General features: G+C 35.3%; 1 protein-coding gene across 4 annotated transcripts in view; it reads left to right on the top strand.

The window, feature by feature from the left end:
* The window catches only part of TCAIM (T cell activation inhibitor, mitochondrial), a 105,729-nt gene that overhangs the window by 9,391 nt on the left and 74,845 nt on the right, over window positions 1-21,493 (top strand). For all 4 annotated transcript variants that reach the window (XM_077129624.1, XM_077129623.1, XM_077129622.1 and 1 more), the window contains exons 5-6: window positions 7,320-7,572; window positions 11,566-11,688. In XM_077129624.1, the coding sequence (XP_076985739.1) occupies window positions 7,320-7,572; window positions 11,566-11,688 (376 nt within the window). The remainder of the gene's footprint in view (window positions 1-7,319; window positions 7,573-11,565; window positions 11,689-21,493) is intronic.

The following is a 21,493-nucleotide window of genomic DNA, read 5'->3' as shown; positions in this document are numbered from 1 at the left end:
ATTGATTATTTTCCTAGAACTAGATTTGTTGCTGGCTGCATGTGTTTAAAGAAGCCATTTTTTGCTTGATTAACCTTTTTTTGTCTATAAAACTGTTCTTATTTTTTCCCTCCCTATCTCATCATTATTTTAAGTGTCAAACAGGTATACAACAATGTATTTCTAAAAATTATAGCTTATGTTCTCTTATTTAGTCCTAAAAAGGCCCTGTGAGGACGGTAGTATTTGCCCTATTTTAACTTAGTGTTGTTGAGTGACTTCCCCAAGACAAAAGAGGTAGAATATAGGTCTTAGAATGTAGGTCTTAAAACCAGGTTTTTGGGTGGGCCACGGTAGTTCAGCAGGCAGAGTTCGCACTTCCTATACTGGAGACCTGGGTTCGATTCCCGGTGCCTGCCCATGCAAAAAGAAAAACAGGTTTTTAATTCAAACCTTATCCTTTTCTGAAATCTGCTTGATCTCAGTATAAAGCTCTCTTTTTAGTACTATTACTTATTGCTTTAGCCATAATCCAATAATACTTAAACTAAAGGGCAAATATTTAGGTAAAAATCCTGATCGTTAAAATGGCCTAATCATTTCTTCAGAAATACATCTTTTTAGTGATCCTTGAGGAAATAACTCTAACTTTAGAATGAACTTTAAAACAACTTAAAGATTTACTAGGATTTTTCTGTGAGTTCATGCTAAAATAATTAGAAAATGCGCTATATCTTTTTTATTAGAGAAGATATGAATTTATGAAAAAAACATGTAAGAAATACAAAGTTCCCATATACCACCCTATATTAACACCTTGCATTGGTGTGGCACATTTGTTACAGTTGACGAAGGCACATTTTTATGACTGTGCTGTTAACTATCATCAGTGGCTTAACTTAGGTTTCACTGTGTTGTATAGTTCTATGAGTTTTTTTTTAATTCTAGTAATAAATATAACCTAAAATTTCCCCTTTTAGCCACATTCAGATACATAATTCAGTGCTGTTAATTATATTCACAGTGCTGTGCTACCATTACTACCATACAATAAAAAAAAAAATTATAGAGTTCAGAATTTGAAGGGTTTTTGAGATCTAGAAATCTATTTCTGAGTATGCCACTGACAGCCGTTGTGACATTAGCAGGTCCTTCATTTGTTAAAATGAAAGAGTTGGAGCACTGTTAGAGGGTAGAAGGTCCGTAACTTAGACCTAACACTCAGAAGGCTTTAAGACCTCAGATGAAGTGAGGAGGAATTTGTTCTCAGACATGCTAAAACAGGATCTCTTTATATTGAGAAACCACCCAGTTTCTCAAGAGGCTTGCATTTGATAGTGTATTTTCTCCTGTCTTTTATTTGCCCATAATTTAATATGGGAGATCAAGAATCACAGATTACTTTCCTTGGCTGTTTCTCCATCTACCTCTGATTTGGAGTTTATTGCAAATTTCCCCTATTCATTATTCACAGCAAAAAAAAAAGTCACCTTAGCCCTTTTGTGAAGGAACAGCTCTACTGAAGAATGCTATAAATAACAAGTATGCATCTTATCACTGTGGGTAACAATTTGATTTGAAAATATAAATAGTCTTTGCTTAATCCATTATGAGTATGATATTCAAACCGGTGTGAGTCCCCATACAACTGAAGTACATTCTCTGCTAGTGTAAGAGAAAATATTCGTAAACATTTCTTTAAATAGATACATGTTCCTATTTCAGAGGGTCAAGATTAAATTAAGAGTTGAAGAAACATCATACTTGTACATAGTGTTCTCCTGAAGTTTCAGATTCTCGTGAAAGACTGTTCTGGTTTGCTAGCTGCTGGAATGCAATATACCAGAAACATAATGACATTTAGAAAGGGGAATTTAATAAGTTGCTAGTTTACAGTTCTAAGGCTGAGCAAATGTCCAATCTGAGGCATCCCAGGAAAGATACCTTGGTTCAAAAAGGCCGATGACGTTCAGGGTTTCTCTCTCAAGTGAGAAGGCACATGGCAAACACGGTCAGAGTTTCTCTCTCATCTGGAAAGTCACGTGGCAAACAGTGTCATCTGCTAGCTTTGTCTCCTGGCTTCCTATTTCATGAAGCTCCCTGGGAGGCATTTTCTTTCTTCATCTCCAAAGGTCACTGGCTGGTGGACTCTGCTTCTTGTGGCTATATTGTTCTGCTCTCTCAGAATCTCCTTTCTTTCTCTCTTGTCGTTCTTTTTTTATAGGATTCCAGTAAACTAATCAAGACCCATCTGAATGGGTGGAGACATGTCTCCACCTAATCCAGCATAACAATCACCCTTGACTGAGTCACATCTCCAGGGAGATGATCTAATTACAGATTCAAACATGCAGTGCTGAATAGGAATTAGAAGAAACAGCTGGATTTATAAAATGGGATTTGGATTAAAACATGGCTTTTCTAGGGTACATACATCCTTTCAAACCTGTACATTCCACCCTCTGGACCTTAAAAAGGACATGTTTTTCCATATACAAAATATATTAATTCCATCACAGTATCAGAAAACTTTAAAGCATTTCATTAACAATCAAATGCAATACAAGGTTAAAATCAGTACAAAGTCTCATCAAAGTTACAAGCATGGTCTGTGCTCAGGCAAATTCTCCTCTGTCTCTGGCCTTTGAAAACTCATAAGTTATTTGCTGCCAACATACAAAGGAGGAACAGTCATGGGATACATATACCCATTTCCATAGGGAGGAAGGAACACAGGGGTCACCGGACCCATACAGTTTCGAAAATCCGCAGGGCAAAGTCCATTAGATTTCAAAGTCTGACAGTCATTTATCTTCTGGGCTTTAGAAAGCAGCATCCCACCCTTTCCAAGGGCCTATTACAGAGGCCTGCCTCTCTCCAAACGCAACCTTGAGGGATATATTGAGGAGAGCACCTTTTTCTCGGCTTCACCCTCTCCAAGGATTGGGGCTGCACCCGGGCTCTCTGCCATCTCCAGGGCACATGCTCAGTGCCTCCATGTGGTGGCAGACAGGCTCTCCCCAAACCCCAAGGAATGTGCTTCACCCTCTCCAAGGCCTGAGGCAGCATGACTCTTCCACTGCAAGGAGGTGGAAGGCCCGTCCTCTGCCTTTGGGGCAAACTCACTCTGTCCACGAGCTTGGGTGGGTCCGCTCTCCTGGCCCGAGGCTTCTTGACTTTAGACCTCAGCCCACGGTTTTGCCTCTGAAGTTATTTTTCCTCCAATGTGTCCCTTCTCTGAACCCCCCAGTACAGACTGGCAGCGGCTCTGTTTATACAGGTCTCACAGCACTCTCGTTGGCTTTCTGTGCAGTAGCCTTGGATCATGCCCATCAGACATAAGGAGTTTCCACAGATCCCTCCTGGATAACTCCATGTCCGAGCCTGGCTTTCTTTTGAAATGGCTGGCTGGTTCCACATTTGGTTAAATCCTCACATAGGGCACTATTCTGTGGGGTCTCCCTTTCTGGAGGCCCAGAATTTTCCAGAACTTTAATTTCTGGTTTTTTTGTATCCAAGAGTTCAGTTCTCAGCTTATCCCTTTCCTGTCACATTTCACTATAAGCAGTGAGGAGAAACCAGGCTGCATTTCCCACATTTAATTTGGAGATCTCATCTGCTAAATATCCAAGTTCATGACTTTTAAAATCTGCCTTCCATCCAAAGCCACTAGTTTTGCCAGATTATCTGCTATTTTAAAACAAGGATCACCTTCCTTCCAGTTTTTAATAAAAGATGCCTCATTTCTGTCTAAGACCTTATCAACAGTATTTTTAGAGCCCACATTTCTACCAACAGTCTCTTCAAAGCATTCTAGGCCTTCTCAAGCTCCTCACAACTTCTCCAAAATCTTCCCCTTATCCATTTAAAAAGCTGTTTCCACATGTTTGGTATTTGGAAACTGCAACAGCACCCCACTCTCGGGTACTAAAATCTGTAGGACAGGCTGTGAAGCTGATTCTGATGGAGAATCTGGACGAACTCCACAGGAGAGGTTTGCCAGCCAAAGCAGGAAGAGAGCCTATCTCTTCTAAATCCTCCTTAAAAGGCTTCCAGTGATTAGATTAAGCATCACTTATTGAAGAAGACACTTCCCTTGGCTAATTACAAATGGAATCAGCTGTGGATGTAGCCGACGTGATCATGACTTAATTCTATGAAATGTCCTCATAACAGAAGACAGGCCTGTACTTGCCCAACCAGACAAGCAGGTACCGTCACCTGGCCAAGCTGACACATGAACCTGACTGTGACAAAGACATATGACATTTGTACAGGCAAAATACAACCTTTATAACACTTAAAATGAAGATACTGTCACCAGTCTGTTTTTACTTTTATGTGTTTGGGAGAGTCAAGCTCATTTTTAATCAAGCAACTACTTCTTCCACTACCACCTTCAACTGGATTTGTTTTAAATGTTGAATATACATAGAGTTTAAAAATAAATTGAATTTGAAAGCTTAAAGGGAATCGTAGAAAGTTTCACTCAGCAAATTAGAGACAGAGCTGACACTGGAACTAGTTAATATTTCTTTATTCCTAGTCCTCTGTTTTGAGTAATGCACCATTAATTCTATGATATCTATTAAAATTCTTCTCTTAAAATATTACCTTTTATCATTTTTGCTTCTGTCTTTCTGAAACCAAGATTGGCACTCTCACGAAAACTTAAAACATTTTTATGTCTTTAACATTTTTATCTGATTGTAAAATTAAGATCAAGTAATTTTTATGTTTTTATTTTTAGAACATTAGAAATCCTTAATCACCTTTTCATTGATAATTAAAATGGTAGTGAGGTAAAATGTTTACTTGTGATTTTGATTTCTGAAATTTCATTAATTTCAGAATACATTGAAATTCTTAAAGAACTAAATCATTTCTTCAGCTATATATCCTTTGAGTGTATATATATATATCCTTTTGGTGGTCAGTAAGGAAATAAACTTTATTGTTAGAATAAACATTAAAACAATTTAAGGGATTTACTAACAGTTTTCTGTGAGTTAGTGCTAAAACAATTAGTTGTAATCAGTTCTGACTGAGTAAAGACAAAAATTCTCTATTTTCAATTAATAGTTAACTTGGAACCATTCATTTAAAAAAAATTGGTCATAGGAAACAATATACAGCATATATAGCAAAAGATAATGTTAATATATAAAGAGTTGTTAAAATCAAAATGAAGTAGAGTATGTCTACTGCAAAAATGGGCAAAGACAGTAGACAGTTTAGGAAATAGTAAAGATAGCCTGTAAACATATAAAAACTGCTTAGCTTCAGTAATCAAATGCAAACTGAAATAATTAGGTACTATTTTTTGCCCATTAATTTTTTTCTTGTTTTAATCAGATAGTGAGAATCCATTTTCATACATTATTGATGGCTGTATCAATTTGTACAAACTTTCTAGAGGGCAATTTAGAATTATCTCTGCAAAACATTCTTTGACCAAGAAATTCTTCTTTTTGAAATGAATCCTTAGGAGCCAGTAAAAGATATGTGCAGTCTGGTAGAGGCACCCCTCAGTATATGACAGTCTCTTCATTGGATTAATGGAATTAATTAATTAATGCTAAATTAGAGTAGAACAGATTTATTCCTTGACTTCACTGTTGTAGGGATGAGCTCTTTCTTCCTAATCTCTAATATAGGAATTTGGATTTTTCCTTGCCTCTTTCGCTGACTAATGTAGTTTTCCTGCTGGTCGATTTCAGTTTCCCATCAAATTATTCAAATGAAAAACTTTATTAGTTTGACTATTCTGAAATCCATAAATCTGTTGCAAGCAGAATATATATCACTGAGAATAATTTATTTGTGGTGACTCCTGCCGTCAGTGACAAAGACAAATGTATTTCAACTTTGTATGGAACAGTAAAAAGTTAAAAATAACTTATATGTCAATGTGGAAATGTTAAATAAATTATGCCACATGCTTAAAATGGAGTTGTATGTAGCTGCTAAAAAGAACAAGGTAAAGGTATACATACAGATTTGGAAGGGTCACCAAGGTTAAGTGATAAGAGAAAGTTCAAAATAATATATCAAGAATGATGCCATTTACATATTAAATACTTCAAACTGTGTGTATATGTTTGGGTAAACATACATGCAAATATGTCATAAATAATATGCATACACATAAGGATATAGAAAATATCTAGAGCAGTACCATTCAAGAGAACTTTCTGTGATGATGAAAATGTTCTGTATCTGCACATTAACCACTTGAAATGTGCTAATGTGACTGAGAAATTGAATCTTAAATTGCATTTAATTTTAATTAATGTATATTTTAAATAGACAACTATGGCTAGTGACTACCAATTAAAACAGTGTAGACCTAGAGGAATAGGTACCTAATGGAAGTTATATCTAATAACAGGTCTTCTGCCTGTTAACAGGAGAATTTTATTTTTACTCTCTGTATCTCTGATTTTGCATTATGCATGTACTCATATAATACTTGTGTAATTTTCAAAGCCAATTAAAAATAATTTTAGAAAAGAAAGAGGCAATGTAGTATAATGAGAAAAGTATCTGGCTTAGTGTCAGCTAGATTTAAGCCCCAGCTCCACTCTTCTTAACCTCCTGAGCCTGTGTTTCTCCACATTTGGAAAGAGAATTGGTTGGAGTGTTGGTTGGAAGGTTATGTAAGCAAACAGTAGATTTCTTATTGATGATTTAGCCAAATTAGATACTACCTTAGCCAAATGATCACTCAATAACAAAATTGGATTTTTAAAGCACCAACTTTTACAAATTAGGAAATTTTAACTCACCCTGAAACTACTGAGTTCCTACCCAGTTAGGTGGGCAGGTATGAAAACAATTGGTTGCTTAAAATTATAGCAAAAAATCAAGACTGGTTTCTGTGACCACCAAAGCTTGAGTAGTTGGTCCTTTGCCTCATCTGAACCATTGTCACAATAGTGGGTCTCTGACTGTCTCAAGTCTTAGTATTAGATACTGTCTTTAGTGGACACCTACTCATAGGAAAGCTTTACCTTCCATCTCTTAGGAAAAGACCAAATTTATGAGTAGTGTTGAAAATATTCTGAATCCCGTTTTTGGACTTGGATAGGTTTGGTCACTGATGCCAAACTAGAAAACAGAATTGAAGTTTAGAGAAGTTGATCAAAGTAAAATTAGTGTGATAGAGTTTTGGATAAGGAAAGTAATTTCCCATTTACGTGTAATTTTCCAGCAGGATGAATTTTAGCTAGTAATGGATTGTTTTAAAAGATTTTGATTTTATAAATGTTGAAAGAAAGATTATTTTTATGGTAAAGCAAATAAGCATCTGTATTAATTGGGGTAATTACATTTTCTAGGATTCCGAGCAGTCAAATTTACTTTGCACACCAGAGATCTTCTAAGCACAGTATTAGATATTCTCAACTCCTGCAGTTTATCTACTGAACATATCCAAAACTTGAATACTAATGTGGATTCTCAGCCTCTTAAGGAAGCTAAAAAAATGCCTGACAGGCCCATCAAATGGGACAAGTCTTATTACTCCTTTACTGGATTCAAGGACCCTGATGAAGACTTTGAACAAGTTTCAAGAGTGGAAACAACCCTAATGTATGTAAAAGTTTTTATTTAACTAAACTATTATTGGTAGTTCATGTTTAAAGTTAAAGTCTAATTTTCCAGGAGAAGTGATTATATCAATATAGTTGAACCAATAACAATTATGGAAAATATGCTTCATGTTTCTTACTTAAAATTGCCAGAGTAGATGGAATTTTTTAAAATTGTGTTTAACTTTTGGTCTTTTTTTTTTAATTGAGGTAAAATTCACCATTTTCACTATTTTGAAGTATATAATTCAGCTTGCAGCATATTCCCAATGTTGTGCAACCATCACCATTAGCATTGCTTTATTCTAGAACATTTTCATAAATTAAAAAGAAACCCCATACCCATTAAGCAATCACTGTCTACTTTCTGTCTTTATGGATTAGCCTACTCTGGACATTTTATACAAATGTAATCATACAGTATGTATGTTTTGCTTCTTCTTTCATATAGCATGTTTTCAAGATAAATACTTGTTTAGCATGTATCAGTACTTCCTTCCTATTTATGCCTGAATAATAGTCCATTGTATGGATATACCATATTTTGTTTATCCATTCATAGTTGATGTTGTTTCCACTTTGGGGCTATTATGAATAATGCTGCTTGAATATTTGTGTACAAGTTTTTGTCTTAATACCTGCTTTCAATTCTCTTTGATATAAATTTAGGATTGGAAATACTTGGTCATGATGTCTAATATTTTTAATAAGCAGCTAGACTTGATTTCCTAATATTTTGTTGAGGATTTTTGCATGTATACTCATTAAGGATATTGATCTGTTGTTTTCCTTTTCTTCTGCCGTCTTTGGTGTTTCTAGCAGAGTAATATTGGCCTCAGAATGAGTTAGAAAGTATTCTCTCCTCTATTTTTTTGGCAGAGTTTGAGAAGGATTAGTGTTAATTGTTTTGTCTTTTAGCTTTTTATTTTTAAGGAGAAGATGTAGGTTTGCAGAAAAATCATGCAGAAAATACAGAGTTCCCACACACCCCTGTTTCCTCACAAACACGGTTTTCCCTGTTACTTACATTTTGCATTAATGTGGTACATTTGTTTCAGTTGATGAAACAATATTATTATACTGTTAGCTGTAGTCCATGGTTTACATTAAGATTCACTCTCAAGTTTTATTTTGATTTTAAGGTTTTTTCCTAGTAATACAATCTAAAATTTTCCCTTTTTAACCACATTCACATATAAAATTCAGTGGAATTAATTACATTGTTGTGCTACCATCACCACCATTCACTGCCAAAAGTTTTCCATCACCCCAGACAGAAACACTATGCCAATTAAACATTAACTCCCCATTCCCTCCCATGCCCTGTCCCTGATAGCTTGTATTCTAGTTTCTGATTCTAATAATTTGCTTAATCTAATTATTTCATATTAGTGTGTTCGTACAATATATATCATTTTGAGCCTGGCTTATTTTACTCAACATGATATCTCCAAGGTGCCATCCATATTATTGTATGTATCATAACTTCATTCTTTTCTAGGGCTGAATAATTTTCCATTGTATATATATATACCACATTTTGTTTATCCATTCATTGCTTGATGAACACTTGGATTACTTCTACCTTTTGGCAATTATAAATAATGCCACTATTAACATTGGTGTGCAAGTATCTGTTAGAGCCCCTGCTTTCGATTCATTTTGGTATATACCTAGAAGTGGGAGTGTTAAATGTTTTGTAAGCATTTCATAGAATTCACTAATGAAGTGATCTGGTCTTGAGCTTTTCATTGTTGATAGTTTTTGTTTACGGATTCAGCCTCTTTGTTGTAGGTCTATTTGAATTTTCTATTTCTTCTCTATTCCATTTTGGTAGTTGGTATGTTTCTAGGGATTTATCCATTTTATCTAATTATTGTTAATAGTATTGCCTTACAGTCCTTTTTATTTCTGTAAGGTCAGTAGAAATGTTCAACTTTATTCCTGATTTAAGTAATTTGAATTTTCTCTTTTTATGGTCAGTTTAGCTAAAATTTTGTCAGTTTTATTGATCTCATCAAAGAACCTACTTTGGGTTTCATTGATTCATTTTTCCTGTTCTCTAATTTGTTAGCTATACTTTAAACTTTATTATTTCCTTCCTTCTGCTTGTTTTGGGTATAGTTTGCTCTTCTTTTTCTAGTCCATTAAGGTGAAAGATTATTTATTTGAGATCTTTTTAAGCACAAGCATTGCTATAAATTTCCCTCTGAGCACTACTTTCACTTCATCCCATAAATTTTGATATGTTGTGTTTTCATTGTAATTCATCTATAAGTATTTACTAATTTCACTTGTGGTTTTGACTTTGACCAATTGGTTGTTTAAGAGTATATTTTTAAATTTCCACATATTTGTGAATTTTTGTTTGCCATCTTTTATTGACTTCCAGTTTTACTCCATTGTGGAGTATAATTTCAGTCTTAAAATTTGCACTTTTTTATGGCCTAACATGTGGTTCTATGTGCACTGGAGAAAAATGAGTATTCTGCTGTTTTGAGGGTAGAATTCTGTATATCATGGTTATTGTTAACTTTCATCTTTTGATACCAAGCAGATACAGGAGATTGTTTTGCCTTTTTAAGTTTTTAAAATTTTATTTATCTCTGGCATATAGAGAAAAGGTATAAATAAGACTAAAGAATTTTTAGTCTTCTTCACATGTTAGGCATTTCCTATTTTTTTGAAGAGTTCATTAGTTATACTTCAGTGTTACGATTCATATAAAAAATACATGGAGAAAACATTTTAAAATATCAACTGAAATAGATTACTGAGAAAGAATAATCTTAATTATAATAATCATGTGCAAAATATTTCTCTGTCATTTGGCATGTCTTGTTTGTCAGGTCACCATTAAAGCTTTTTGAGTAAGTCAGTCTTGGACTCCCTAAAAACCAGTCGCATTCTATTCCTGATGTCATATTTAAAGAGTCCAGAAATTTATCAGAGGATTATCACTCATTGCATAGTAAAGTATCCTTAATAATCTCCTGGCAGAGTATCTGCTTTGTGGATTGTTTTTACTAATTTAAGAATTCTCATTGTTATCTAGCTAAATCCCAAAATAAGGGAAAAGAGACAGGAAAGCAGGAGAGTCCAGTCAGAAAGGGAGACAAGTACACGTCTGAAGGCCTGTGTTCTGTGTGTGTTTAACCATTTTTCATCTAGGTATGTACCCAAAAGAATTGAAAACAGGGACTCAAACAGATACCTGTTCATGAATGTTTCTCACAGTATTATTCATAATAGTCAAAAGGTGGAAACAATAAAATACCCACCAACAGATGAATTGATAAACAAATTGATGCATGCATACAATGGAGTGTTATACAGGTATAAAAAGGAATGAAATTCTGATACATGCTACAGCATGGATGAACCTGGAAAGCGTTATGCTAAATGCACATACAAAAGACAAAAAAGGACACAGATTGTATGATTCCACAGATTGTATAGATTCCAGATGTGGAATCTATGAAATATACAGTTAGGCAAATTCATAGAGGCAGAGAGTGAATTAGACTACCAGAGCTAGGAGAGGGAGGATATGGGAGTTCTTGCTTAATGGGCACAGAGTTTCTGTTTAGAGTAGTAAAAAATATTAGAAATAGATAGTATTGATAGTTTCACAACATTGTGAATCTAATCAGTACCACTGAATTGCACACTTAAAAATGGTAAAAGTGGCAAATTTGATGTTGTGAATATTTTACCACAATGAGAAAATTTATTTGAATATATATGAAGGAACTTATCATAGCGAGAATATGATTTAACAGATACAAGCACTTCTTTAAACAGTAGAAATAGGTATTTACGCTAGAATAGATTTGGAAGAAGTTCTTATAATTTGGTAAAGGTTTGATTGAAAACTCAATATAACTTTGAAACTGCTTTTCAGGTATTTCAGTTATTGCTTAGGTCTTTTAAAATAGAAATTTTTGCATTATACTTAGTATTGGAAAATGTACTTCTCTGTTTTTCCATCTAGATCCTGGCTAGATAACAACGAAAGAAGTGCTGTTAAAAAGCTGAAGGATAGTTTGCCACTTAGAAAAGAACTTGATCGTTTAAAAGATGAATTGTCACATCAATTGCAGCTCTCAGATATCAGGTAATAAAGAAGAAAGAACCTAATTTGGAGATTAAAATAAACACTAATTACCTATTGTTAAAGGATTCCAACAGCTAAATATTTGCATCTTTAATAGTAATCATTCTGATAACTAAATAGTGTTCAATTATCTTTTTATGTATATAATCAAATATTCATCAGTGTAAGAAAACTGTTATCAATTTCTTATTTGAAATATTGAAGTAAGGTTTAAATACTGACACTTTTGGCAAAGTAGGTGAACTTTTTCTGTAGTGAGTTATTTTTTGTTTGTTTAAATCCTTATATTTGTTTAAAGGCATAAAATGTGCTCCAAAATGCATGAGGCAAACATTGAAAAGAGAAATAGACACATCTATCATAATAATTGGAGACTTCAATTCCCCACTCTCATCAATGAACAGAACATCTAGACAGAGGATCAATAAAGAAACAGAGAATTTGGATAATACAATAAATGAGCTAGACTTAACAGACATTTATAGAACATAACATCTCACAACAGCAGGATACACCTTTTTCTCAAGTGCTCATGGATCATTCTCAAGGATAGACCATACGCTGGATCACAAAACAAGTCTCAACAAATTTTAAAAGATTGAAATCATACAAAACACTTCCTCGGATCATAAAGGAATGAAGCTGGAAATCAATAATAGGCAGAGTGCCAGAAAATTCACAAATACATGGAGGCTCAACAACACACTCTTAAACAACCAGTGGGTCAAGAAAGAAATTATGAGAGAAATCAATAAATATCCCGAGGCAAATGAAAATGAAAACACAACATATCAAAATTTATACAATGCAGCAAAGGCAGGGCTGAAAGGGAAATTTATTACCCTAAATGCCTGTATCAAAAAAGAAGAAAGCAAAAATCGAGGAATAACTGTTCACTTGTAAGAACAAGAGAAAGAACAGCAGAGTAACCCCAAAGCAAGCAAAAGGAAAGAAATAATGAAGATTAGAGCAGAAATAAATGCAATTGAGAGCATGAAAACAATCAAGAAAATCAACAAAACCAGAAATTGGTTCTACGAGAAAATCAATAAAATTGATGGACCCTTAATGAGGTTGACAAAAAGAAGAAGAGAGAGAATGCAAAAAAATAAAATCAGAAATGGAAGAGGAGACATAACCACTGACCCCACAGAAATAAAGGAGGTAATGAAAGGATACTATGAACAACTTTATGCTAATGAACTAGACAATGTCGATGGAATGGACAACTTTCTAGAAAGGCATGAACAACCAAAATTGACTCAAGAAGAAATACACAACCTCAACAAACCAATCACAAGTAAAGAAATTGAACTGGTCATTAGCAGCTCCCCAAAAAGAAAAGTTCAGGACCAGATGGCTTCACATGTGAATTCTACCAAATATTCAAGAAAGAATTAGTAGCAGTCCTGCTCAAACTGTTCAGAAAACTTGAAGAGGAGGGAAGGCTGCCTAACTCATTCTATGAAGCCAACATCACCCTCATACCAAAGCCAGACAAAGATATTACAAGAAAAGAAAACTACAAACCAATCTCTCTAATGAATGTAGATGCAAAAATCCTCAACAAAATTCTTGTGACTCAAATCCAGCAGCATGTTAAAAGAACTATACACCACGACCAAGAAGGATTCATCCCAGGTATGCAAGGATGATTGAACAAAAGAATATCAATTAATGTAATACACCAAATCAACAAATCAAAGCAGAAAAACCACATGAGCATCTCAATTGATGCAGAAAAGGCATTTGACAAAATTCAACAGCCTTTCCTGTTGAAAACACTTCAGAGGATAGGAATAGAAGGGAACTTCCTCAACATGATAAAGGGAATATATGAAGAACCCATAGCTAACATCATCCTCAATGGGGAAAAACTGAAAACGTTCCCCCTAAGATCAGGGACTAGACAAGGATGTCCACTATCACCATTATTATTCAACATTGTGTTGAAAGTTCTAGCCAAAGCAGTTAGACAAGAAGAAGAAATGCACGACATCAGAATTGGAAAGGAAGAAGTAAAACTCTCACTGTTTGCAGATATGATACTATATGTCAAAAACCCTGAAAAATCCAAAGCAAAACTACTAGAGCTAATAAATGAGTACAGCAAAGTAGCAGGTTACAAGGTCAACACTCAAAAATCTTTAGTGTTTCTATACACTAGTAATGAATAATCTGAGGGGGAAATCAAGAAAAAAAATTCCATTTACAATTGCAACCAAAAGAATAAAATGTTCAGGAATAAATTTAACGAAGGATGCAAAAGACCTATACAAAGAGAACTACTAGAAATTGCTAAAAGAAATCACAGGATACTTAAACAAATGGAAGGGCATACCATGTTCATGGATTGGAAGACTAAATAGAGTTAAGATGTCACTTCTACCTAAATTGATTTACAGATTCAATGCAATACCAATTAGAATCCTTAAAACTTACTTTTCAGAAATAGAAAAACCAATAATCAAGGTATCTGGGAGGGCAGGGTGCCCTGAATAGCTAAAAATATCCTGTAAAAGAAAAATGAAGTCGGAGGTCTCATGCTACCTGACTTTAAGACATACTATGAAGCTACAGTTGTCAAAATAGCATGGTACTGGCATAAAAATAGATATACTGACCAATGGAATCGAATAGAGTGTTCAGATATAGACCCTCTCATCTATGGACGATTGATCTTGGATAAGGAAGTCAAGCCAACTCACCTGGGACAGAACAGTCTCTTCAGTAAATAATGCTTGGAGAACTGGATATCCACATGCAAAAGAATGAAAGAGGATCCATATCTCACACCCTATACAAAAATTAACTCAAAATGAATCAAAAGATGTAAATATTAGCTCTAAGACCATAAAACTTTTAGAAGAAAATGTAGGGAAGTATCTTATAAATCTTATAATAGGAAGCAGTTTCCTAGGCTTCCCAAAGCACAAATATTGAGAAAGAAATAGATAAATAGGAACTCCTCAAAATTAAACACTTTTGTGCATCAGAGAACTTTGTCAAGAAAGTAAAAAGACATCCTACGCAATGGGAGACAATATCTGGAAATGATATATCAGATAAAGGTCTAATATCCAGAATATTTAAAGAGATCGTTCAACTCAACAACAAAAAGACAGACAACCTAATTACAAAATGGGCAAAAGACATGAACAGACACTTCTCAGAAGAGGAAATACAAATGGCCAAAAGGCACATGAAAAGATGCTTAACTTCCCTAACTATTAGGGAAATGCAGATCAAAACCATAATGAGATATCATCTTACACCCGCCAGAATGGCCATTATCAATAAAACAGAAAACGACAAGTGCTGGAGAGGATGTGAAGAAAAAGGCACACTTATCCACTGTTGGTGGGAATGTCAAATGGTACAACCACTGTGGAAGGCAGTTTGGCGGTTCCTCAGGAAGCTAAGTATAGAATTGCCATATGGCCTGGCAATACCATTGCTAGGTATCTACTCAGAGGGCATGAGGGCAGGACACAAATAGACATTTGCACACCAATGTTTATAGCAGCATTGTTTACAATTGCCAAGAGATGGAAACAGCCCAAATGTCCATCCACAGACAAGTGGCTAAACAAGCTGTGGTATATACATATGATGGAATATTATGCAGCTGTAAGACAGAATAAAGTTATGAAGTATGTAACCTTCATAACTTTATGAAGGTTGCATACTTCATGGACCTTAGGACCTTAAGGACATTATGGATGGACCTTAAGGACATTATGCTGATTGAGATTAGCCAGAAACAAAAGGACAAATGCTGGTCTCACTGATATGAACTGACATTAGTGAATGAACTTGGAAAACTTCACTGGTAACAGAGACCATCAGGAGATAGAAGTAGGGTAAATATTGGGTAATTGGAGCTGAAGGGATACAGATTGTACAACAGGACTGATTGTAAACATTCAGAAATGGATAGCGCAATACTACCTGACTGTAATACAATAATGTTAAAACACTGAATGAGCTGAATGTGAGAATGATAGAGGGAGGAGACCTGGGGGCACAAATGATATCAGAAGGAAAGATAGATGATAAAAGACTGAGATGGTATAATCTAGGAATGCCTAGAGTGTATAATGATAGCGAGTAAATGTCCAAATTTACAAATGCGTTTGCATGAGGAAGAACAAAGGAATGTCAGTACTGTAGGGTGCTGAAAATAAATAGGAATTCATATTTTAAAACTTTAACTTATGTGTGAGACTAAAGCAAAAAATGTTTATTTGGTACAAAATTTATATTTTGACTAGTGCATTTCCTGATATAAGTTATGTTGACAGCTTAATTGAAAACCATAAGGACACGGAACCTTGAGTGGGGCATGAGGTTTTGTAGGTTTGTCCAGAGTGATGCTCTGATAAATCCTAGAGTGATTTGAACAGTGAATAAAAAAGTATTTGCAAAGACCCCTTGGGGGAATGGCAAGAAAGGGGGGAAATTCAGCTTCCCCAAGAGGAGAATTCCTGATATTCTCACGAACAGTGGGGACAACCAAAGCAGTAGACTGAGCCCTCAGTCTTGGGGTTTGTTCATATGAAACTTAACCCCGCAAAGGATAGGTTAAGCATACTTAAAATTAGACCTAAGAGTCACCCCCAAGAGAACCTCTTTTGTTGCTCAGATGTAGCCTCTCTCTCTCTCAGCCAACCTGACAAGCAAACTCATTCCCCTCCCCTCTCTGTGTGAGACATGACTTTCAGGGGTATAAACCTTCCTGGCAACGTGGGACAGAAATCTTAGAATGAGCTGGGACTCAGCATCAAGGGATTGAGAGAACCTTCTCAACCAAAAGGGGGAAGAGAGAAATGAGACAAAATAAAATGTCAGTGGCTGAGAGATTTCAAACAGAGCTGAGAGGTTATCCTGGAGGTTATTCTTATGTATTATATAGATACCACCTTTTCAGTTGAGATGTAATGGAGAGGCTGGAGGGAACTGTCTGAAAATGTAGAATTGTGTTCCAGTAGCCATGTTTCTTGAAGATAATTGTGTAATGATATAGTTTTCACAATGTGACTGTGTGATTGTGTATACCTTGTGTCTGAAGCTCCTTTTATCTACTTTATTGACAGATGAGTAAAACATATGGATTAAAAATAAATAAATAAATAGGGGGAACAAATGTTAAAATAAATTTAGTAGATTGAAATCCTGGGGGAGGGAGAGGAGGTATGGTATGTACGAATTTTTTTCTTTTTTCTTTTTATTTCTTTTTCTGGATTGATGCAAATATTCTGAGAGGTAATCATGGTGATGAATATTCAACTATGTGATGATATTGTGAGTTATTGTTTATATACCAAAAATGGAATGATTATATGGTAAGAATGTTCATGTTTGTATATTATGTTTAAAAAAATTTTTTATTAAAAAAAATTTACCTTAAAAAAAATAAATGAAAGCATAAAGTGAAGAGGCATGCTGAACAAGGACATAAATATTACATAGAGAACAAATATTACATAAATGCTTAATAATGCTTCTGGCATAAAAAAAGGAACATTTAATTCTTTTAAAAGATACTAGACTCTAGGTTAGATATCTGTATTTTTTTATTTTTAACTTTTTCTTTGTATAATATAACATATATACAAAACAAACAAATAAAACAGCGATAGTTTTCAAAGCACTCTGTAAGAACTAGTTACAGGACAGATCCCAGAGTTTGTCATGGGCTACCATATGATCCTCTCATATTTTTCCTTCTAGCTGCTCCAGAATATAGGAGGCTAGAAGGCTTAAATATTTTTTATGATCACAATTGACTTTTTCTCCTTTTTTTGTGAAAAGTAACATATATACAAAAATGCAATAAATTTCAGTACACAGCACCACAGTTAGTTGTAGAACATATTTCAGAGTTTGACATGGGTTACAATTCCGCAATTTTAGGTTTTTACTTCTAGCTACTCTAAAATACTGGAGACTAAAAAGATACCAATTTAATGATTCAGTTTTCATATTCATTTGTTAAATCCTGTCTTGTCTGTATAACTCCACCATCACCTTTGATCTTTCCATCCCTCTCTTTAGGGATGTTTGGGCTATGACAATTCTAAATTTTTGATAGTGGAAGAGTCTGTGATGAATATGTGGTAGGGAAATGGAACTATCTTTTGTTATGGAGAGGCTGGGCTAGGTTTCAGGACTTATCAGGACCAGGGACCCCATCTGAAGGTTGTAGATTTCTGGAAAGTTACTCTAGTGCATGGAACCCTTGTGGAATCTTATATATTGCCCTAGGTGTTCTTTAGGATTGGCTGAAATGGTCCCATTTGGGGATTGGCAGATTATGATAGGTAGCAGTGTCTAAGTGAAGCTTGTATAGGAGCAACCTCCTGAGTAGCCTCTCAGCTCTATTTGAACTCTCTTTGCCACTGGTACTTTATTAGTTACACTTTTTTTTCCCTTTTTGGTCAGGATGGAATTGTTGATCTCACAGTGCCGTGGCCAGATTCATCCCTGGGAGCTATCTCCCACGTTGCCAGGGAGACTGTCATCCTGGATGTCATGTCCCACGAGGGTGGACGGCAATTATTTCACTTGCAGAGTTTGGCTTAGAGAGAGTGAGGCCACATCAGAGCGACAAAAGAGGTCCTCCAGAAGTAACTCTTTGGCCTGCCTGTAGGTAGTCTAAGCTTCTCCACTACCTACATAAGCTTCACAAGAGTAAGCCTTCTGGTTGAGGGCATAGCCTATTGATTTGAGTGCCCCTAAAGTTTGACACAGTATCAAGGGATTCCCTGATAGTAAGGTTTATTAGCTCCATATTCTTTCTCCCATCCCTCAGGGAACTTTGCCAATATTTTTTGATTATCTGTTTAATATACTCTAGGATGTATCCAGGCATTACAATAATCTATATAGGATTTAAAAACCTCTTTCTTATTCTGGGCTCCCTGTGTTTCAGTTGTTCAAATGAGCTGTACAGATAGGTTGAATTAGAAAATGCACTACAGAAAATTTCTGTTGCAGAACAAATAAAACTTTCTTCCATTGGTCTCAATGTGTGGTTTTAAAATATAGACACTGTCTTCCTTACCCTATGTTCTGAATTAGTTTAACCCCAACCTTTTCAGCTTCATTCTTATCTCTAAATATCAGATTATATATAAAACAGCCTCTCAAAATCCAGAGATAATAATCACTACTCCAGACTTAACTGTCTGCTCTAAAAGCTTACAATCTAGGCCCCTGTTTTCTTATAGGTATTTTCTAAAGGTAACCATACCTTTCTTGTTCTTTTGTTTCTGGCTTATTTTGTCTCACCAAATGTCCCACATGTTCATTCACGTTGTTGCGTGCCTCACGACTTTGTTCCTTTTTTGTAGCAGCACAACCTTCATTCATAAGTATATACCATCGTTCACCAATCTACTTCTCCGTCAGTGAATCCTTCAGCCACCTTTATGCTGGTCATAAAAGTAGAATCATACAGTATCTGTCCTTTTGTGTCTGGCTAATTTCTCTCAGCATTATGTCCTCAAGACTCATCCATCTTGTCATGTGCTTCAAGACATCATTTTGTCTTACTGCTGCATAACATTCCATCATACGTATATACCACACTTTGTTGACCCACCCATCCGTTGATGGGCAGCTGGCTTGTTTCCATCCTTTGGCGATTGTGAATAATGCTGCTGTGAGAATCATTGTGCAAATGTCTGATTGTGTCATTGCTTTCAGCTCTTCTGGGTATATGCCAAATAGTACTACTGCTGGGTCATAGGGCAACTCAATATTTAGTTTCCTAAGGAACCAACAAACAGTCTTCCATAGTGACTGCACCATTACACATTCCCACCAGCAGTGCATAAGTGTCCCAGTTTCTCCACATCCTCTCCAACATTTATAGTTTCTGGTTTGTTTAATAGCAGCCATTCTTATAGGTGTTAGGTGGTATCTCACTGTAGTATTTTTTTTTTTGCATGGGCAGGTACCGGGAATCAAACCCGGGTCTCTGTCATGGCAGGCGAGAACTCTGCTTGCTGACCCACCGTGGCCATTATTGTAGTCTTGATCTGCATTTCCCTTATAGTCAGTGAAAATGAGCATTTCTTCATGTGCTTTTGAGCCATCTGTATTTGCTCTTCAGAAAAATGCCTATTCATATTTTTAGCCCATTTTATAATTGGGTTGTTTGTTCTTTTGTTGTTGAGTTGTGTGATATTTTTGTATATACAGGAAGTAAAACCTTTGTCCAATATGTGATTTCCAGATATTTTCTCCCATTAAGTTGACTGCCTCTTCACCTTTCTGACAAAGTTTTTTGAGGTGTAGAAGCATTTGATTTTGAAGAGTTCCCTTTTATCTATTTTTTTCTTTTGTTGCTTATGCATTGAGTGTAAAGTTTAGGAAGCTACCTCCTATTACAAGGTCTTACAGATGTTTCCCTACATTTTCTTCTAGAAGCTTTATGGTGCTAGTTCTTATATTTAGGTGTTTGATCCACTTTGAGTTAATTTTTGTGTAGGGTGTAAGATAGGGGTCCTCTTTCATTCTCTTGGCTATTGATATCCAGTTCTTCCATGCCCAATTATTGAAAAGATTATTTTGTCCCTGTTCAGAGGATTTGGGGGCCTTGTCAAAAATCAATTGACCATACATTTGGTGGTCTATTTCTGCATTCTCAATTTGATTCCGTTGGTCATTGCTTCTCTTTGTGCCAGTACCATGCTGTTTTGACCACTGTGGCTTTATAGTAGGCTTTAAGTCAGGGAGTGTTAACCCTCCCACTTTGTTTTTGTTGTTTGTTTGTTTGTTTGTTTGTTTTTTGGATACTATTAGCTATTCGGGGTCTCTTTCCCTTCCAGATAAATTTAGTAGTTAGCTTTTCCAAATCTTCAAAGTAGATGTTGGAATTTTGATTGGTACTGTGTTGAATCTGTATATCAATTGGGGAGAATTAACATCTTAAACTACATTTAGCCCTCCTATCCATGAGCAGGGAATGTCTTTCCAGCTATTTAGATCTTCTTTGATTTCTTTTAGCAATGTTATGTAGTTTTCTGTGTACAAGTCCTTTACGTCCCTTGTTAAGTTCATTTCTAAGTACTTGATTCTTTTAGTTGCTATTTTGAATGGAATTTTTTCCTTAATTTACTCCTCAGCTAGATCATTACTTGTGTATAGAAATGTTACTGATTTTTGCACAATAATTTTATATCCCACAACCTTGTGAATTCGTTTATTAGCCCAAGTAACTTTGCTGTAGATTTCTCAGGATCTTCCAAGTTGTAGTATCATATCATCTGCAAATAATGAGAGTTTTTCTTCTTCCTTTCCAATTTAGATGACTTTTATTTCTTTGTCCTGCCTGATTGCTCTAGCTAGAATTTCTAGCACAATGTTGAATAATAGTGGTGGCAGTGGGCATCATTATCTTCCTCCTGATCTTAAGGGGAAAACTTTCAGTCTCTCTCCCTTGAGTACAATGCTGGCTGTCAGTTTTTCATATATTCCATTTATCATATTGAGGTAGTTATCTTTGATTCCTATCTTTTGGAGTGTTTTTGTCAGAAAAGGATGCTGAATTTTGTCAAATGCTTTTTTCAGCATCAATCGAGATGATCGTGTGATTTTTTTCCTTTCGATTTGTTAATGTGTTGTATTACATTAAGTGATTTTCTTGTGTTGAACCATCCTTGCATTCCTTGTATAAACCCCACTTGGTCATGGTGTACAGTTCTTTTAATGTATTGTTGGATTCGATTTGCTAATATTTTATTGAGAATTTTTACATCCGTGTTCATTAGGGAGATTGGCCTGTAGTTTTCCTTTC

The sequence above is a fragment of the Tamandua tetradactyla genome, chromosome 15, assembly GCF_023851605.1.
Source record: "Tamandua tetradactyla isolate mTamTet1 chromosome 15, mTamTet1.pri, whole genome shotgun sequence".
In the NCBI taxonomy this organism is placed as follows: Eukaryota; Metazoa; Chordata; class Mammalia; order Pilosa; family Myrmecophagidae; genus Tamandua; species Tamandua tetradactyla.
This window is presented reverse-complemented; position numbering and strand designations above follow the sequence as displayed.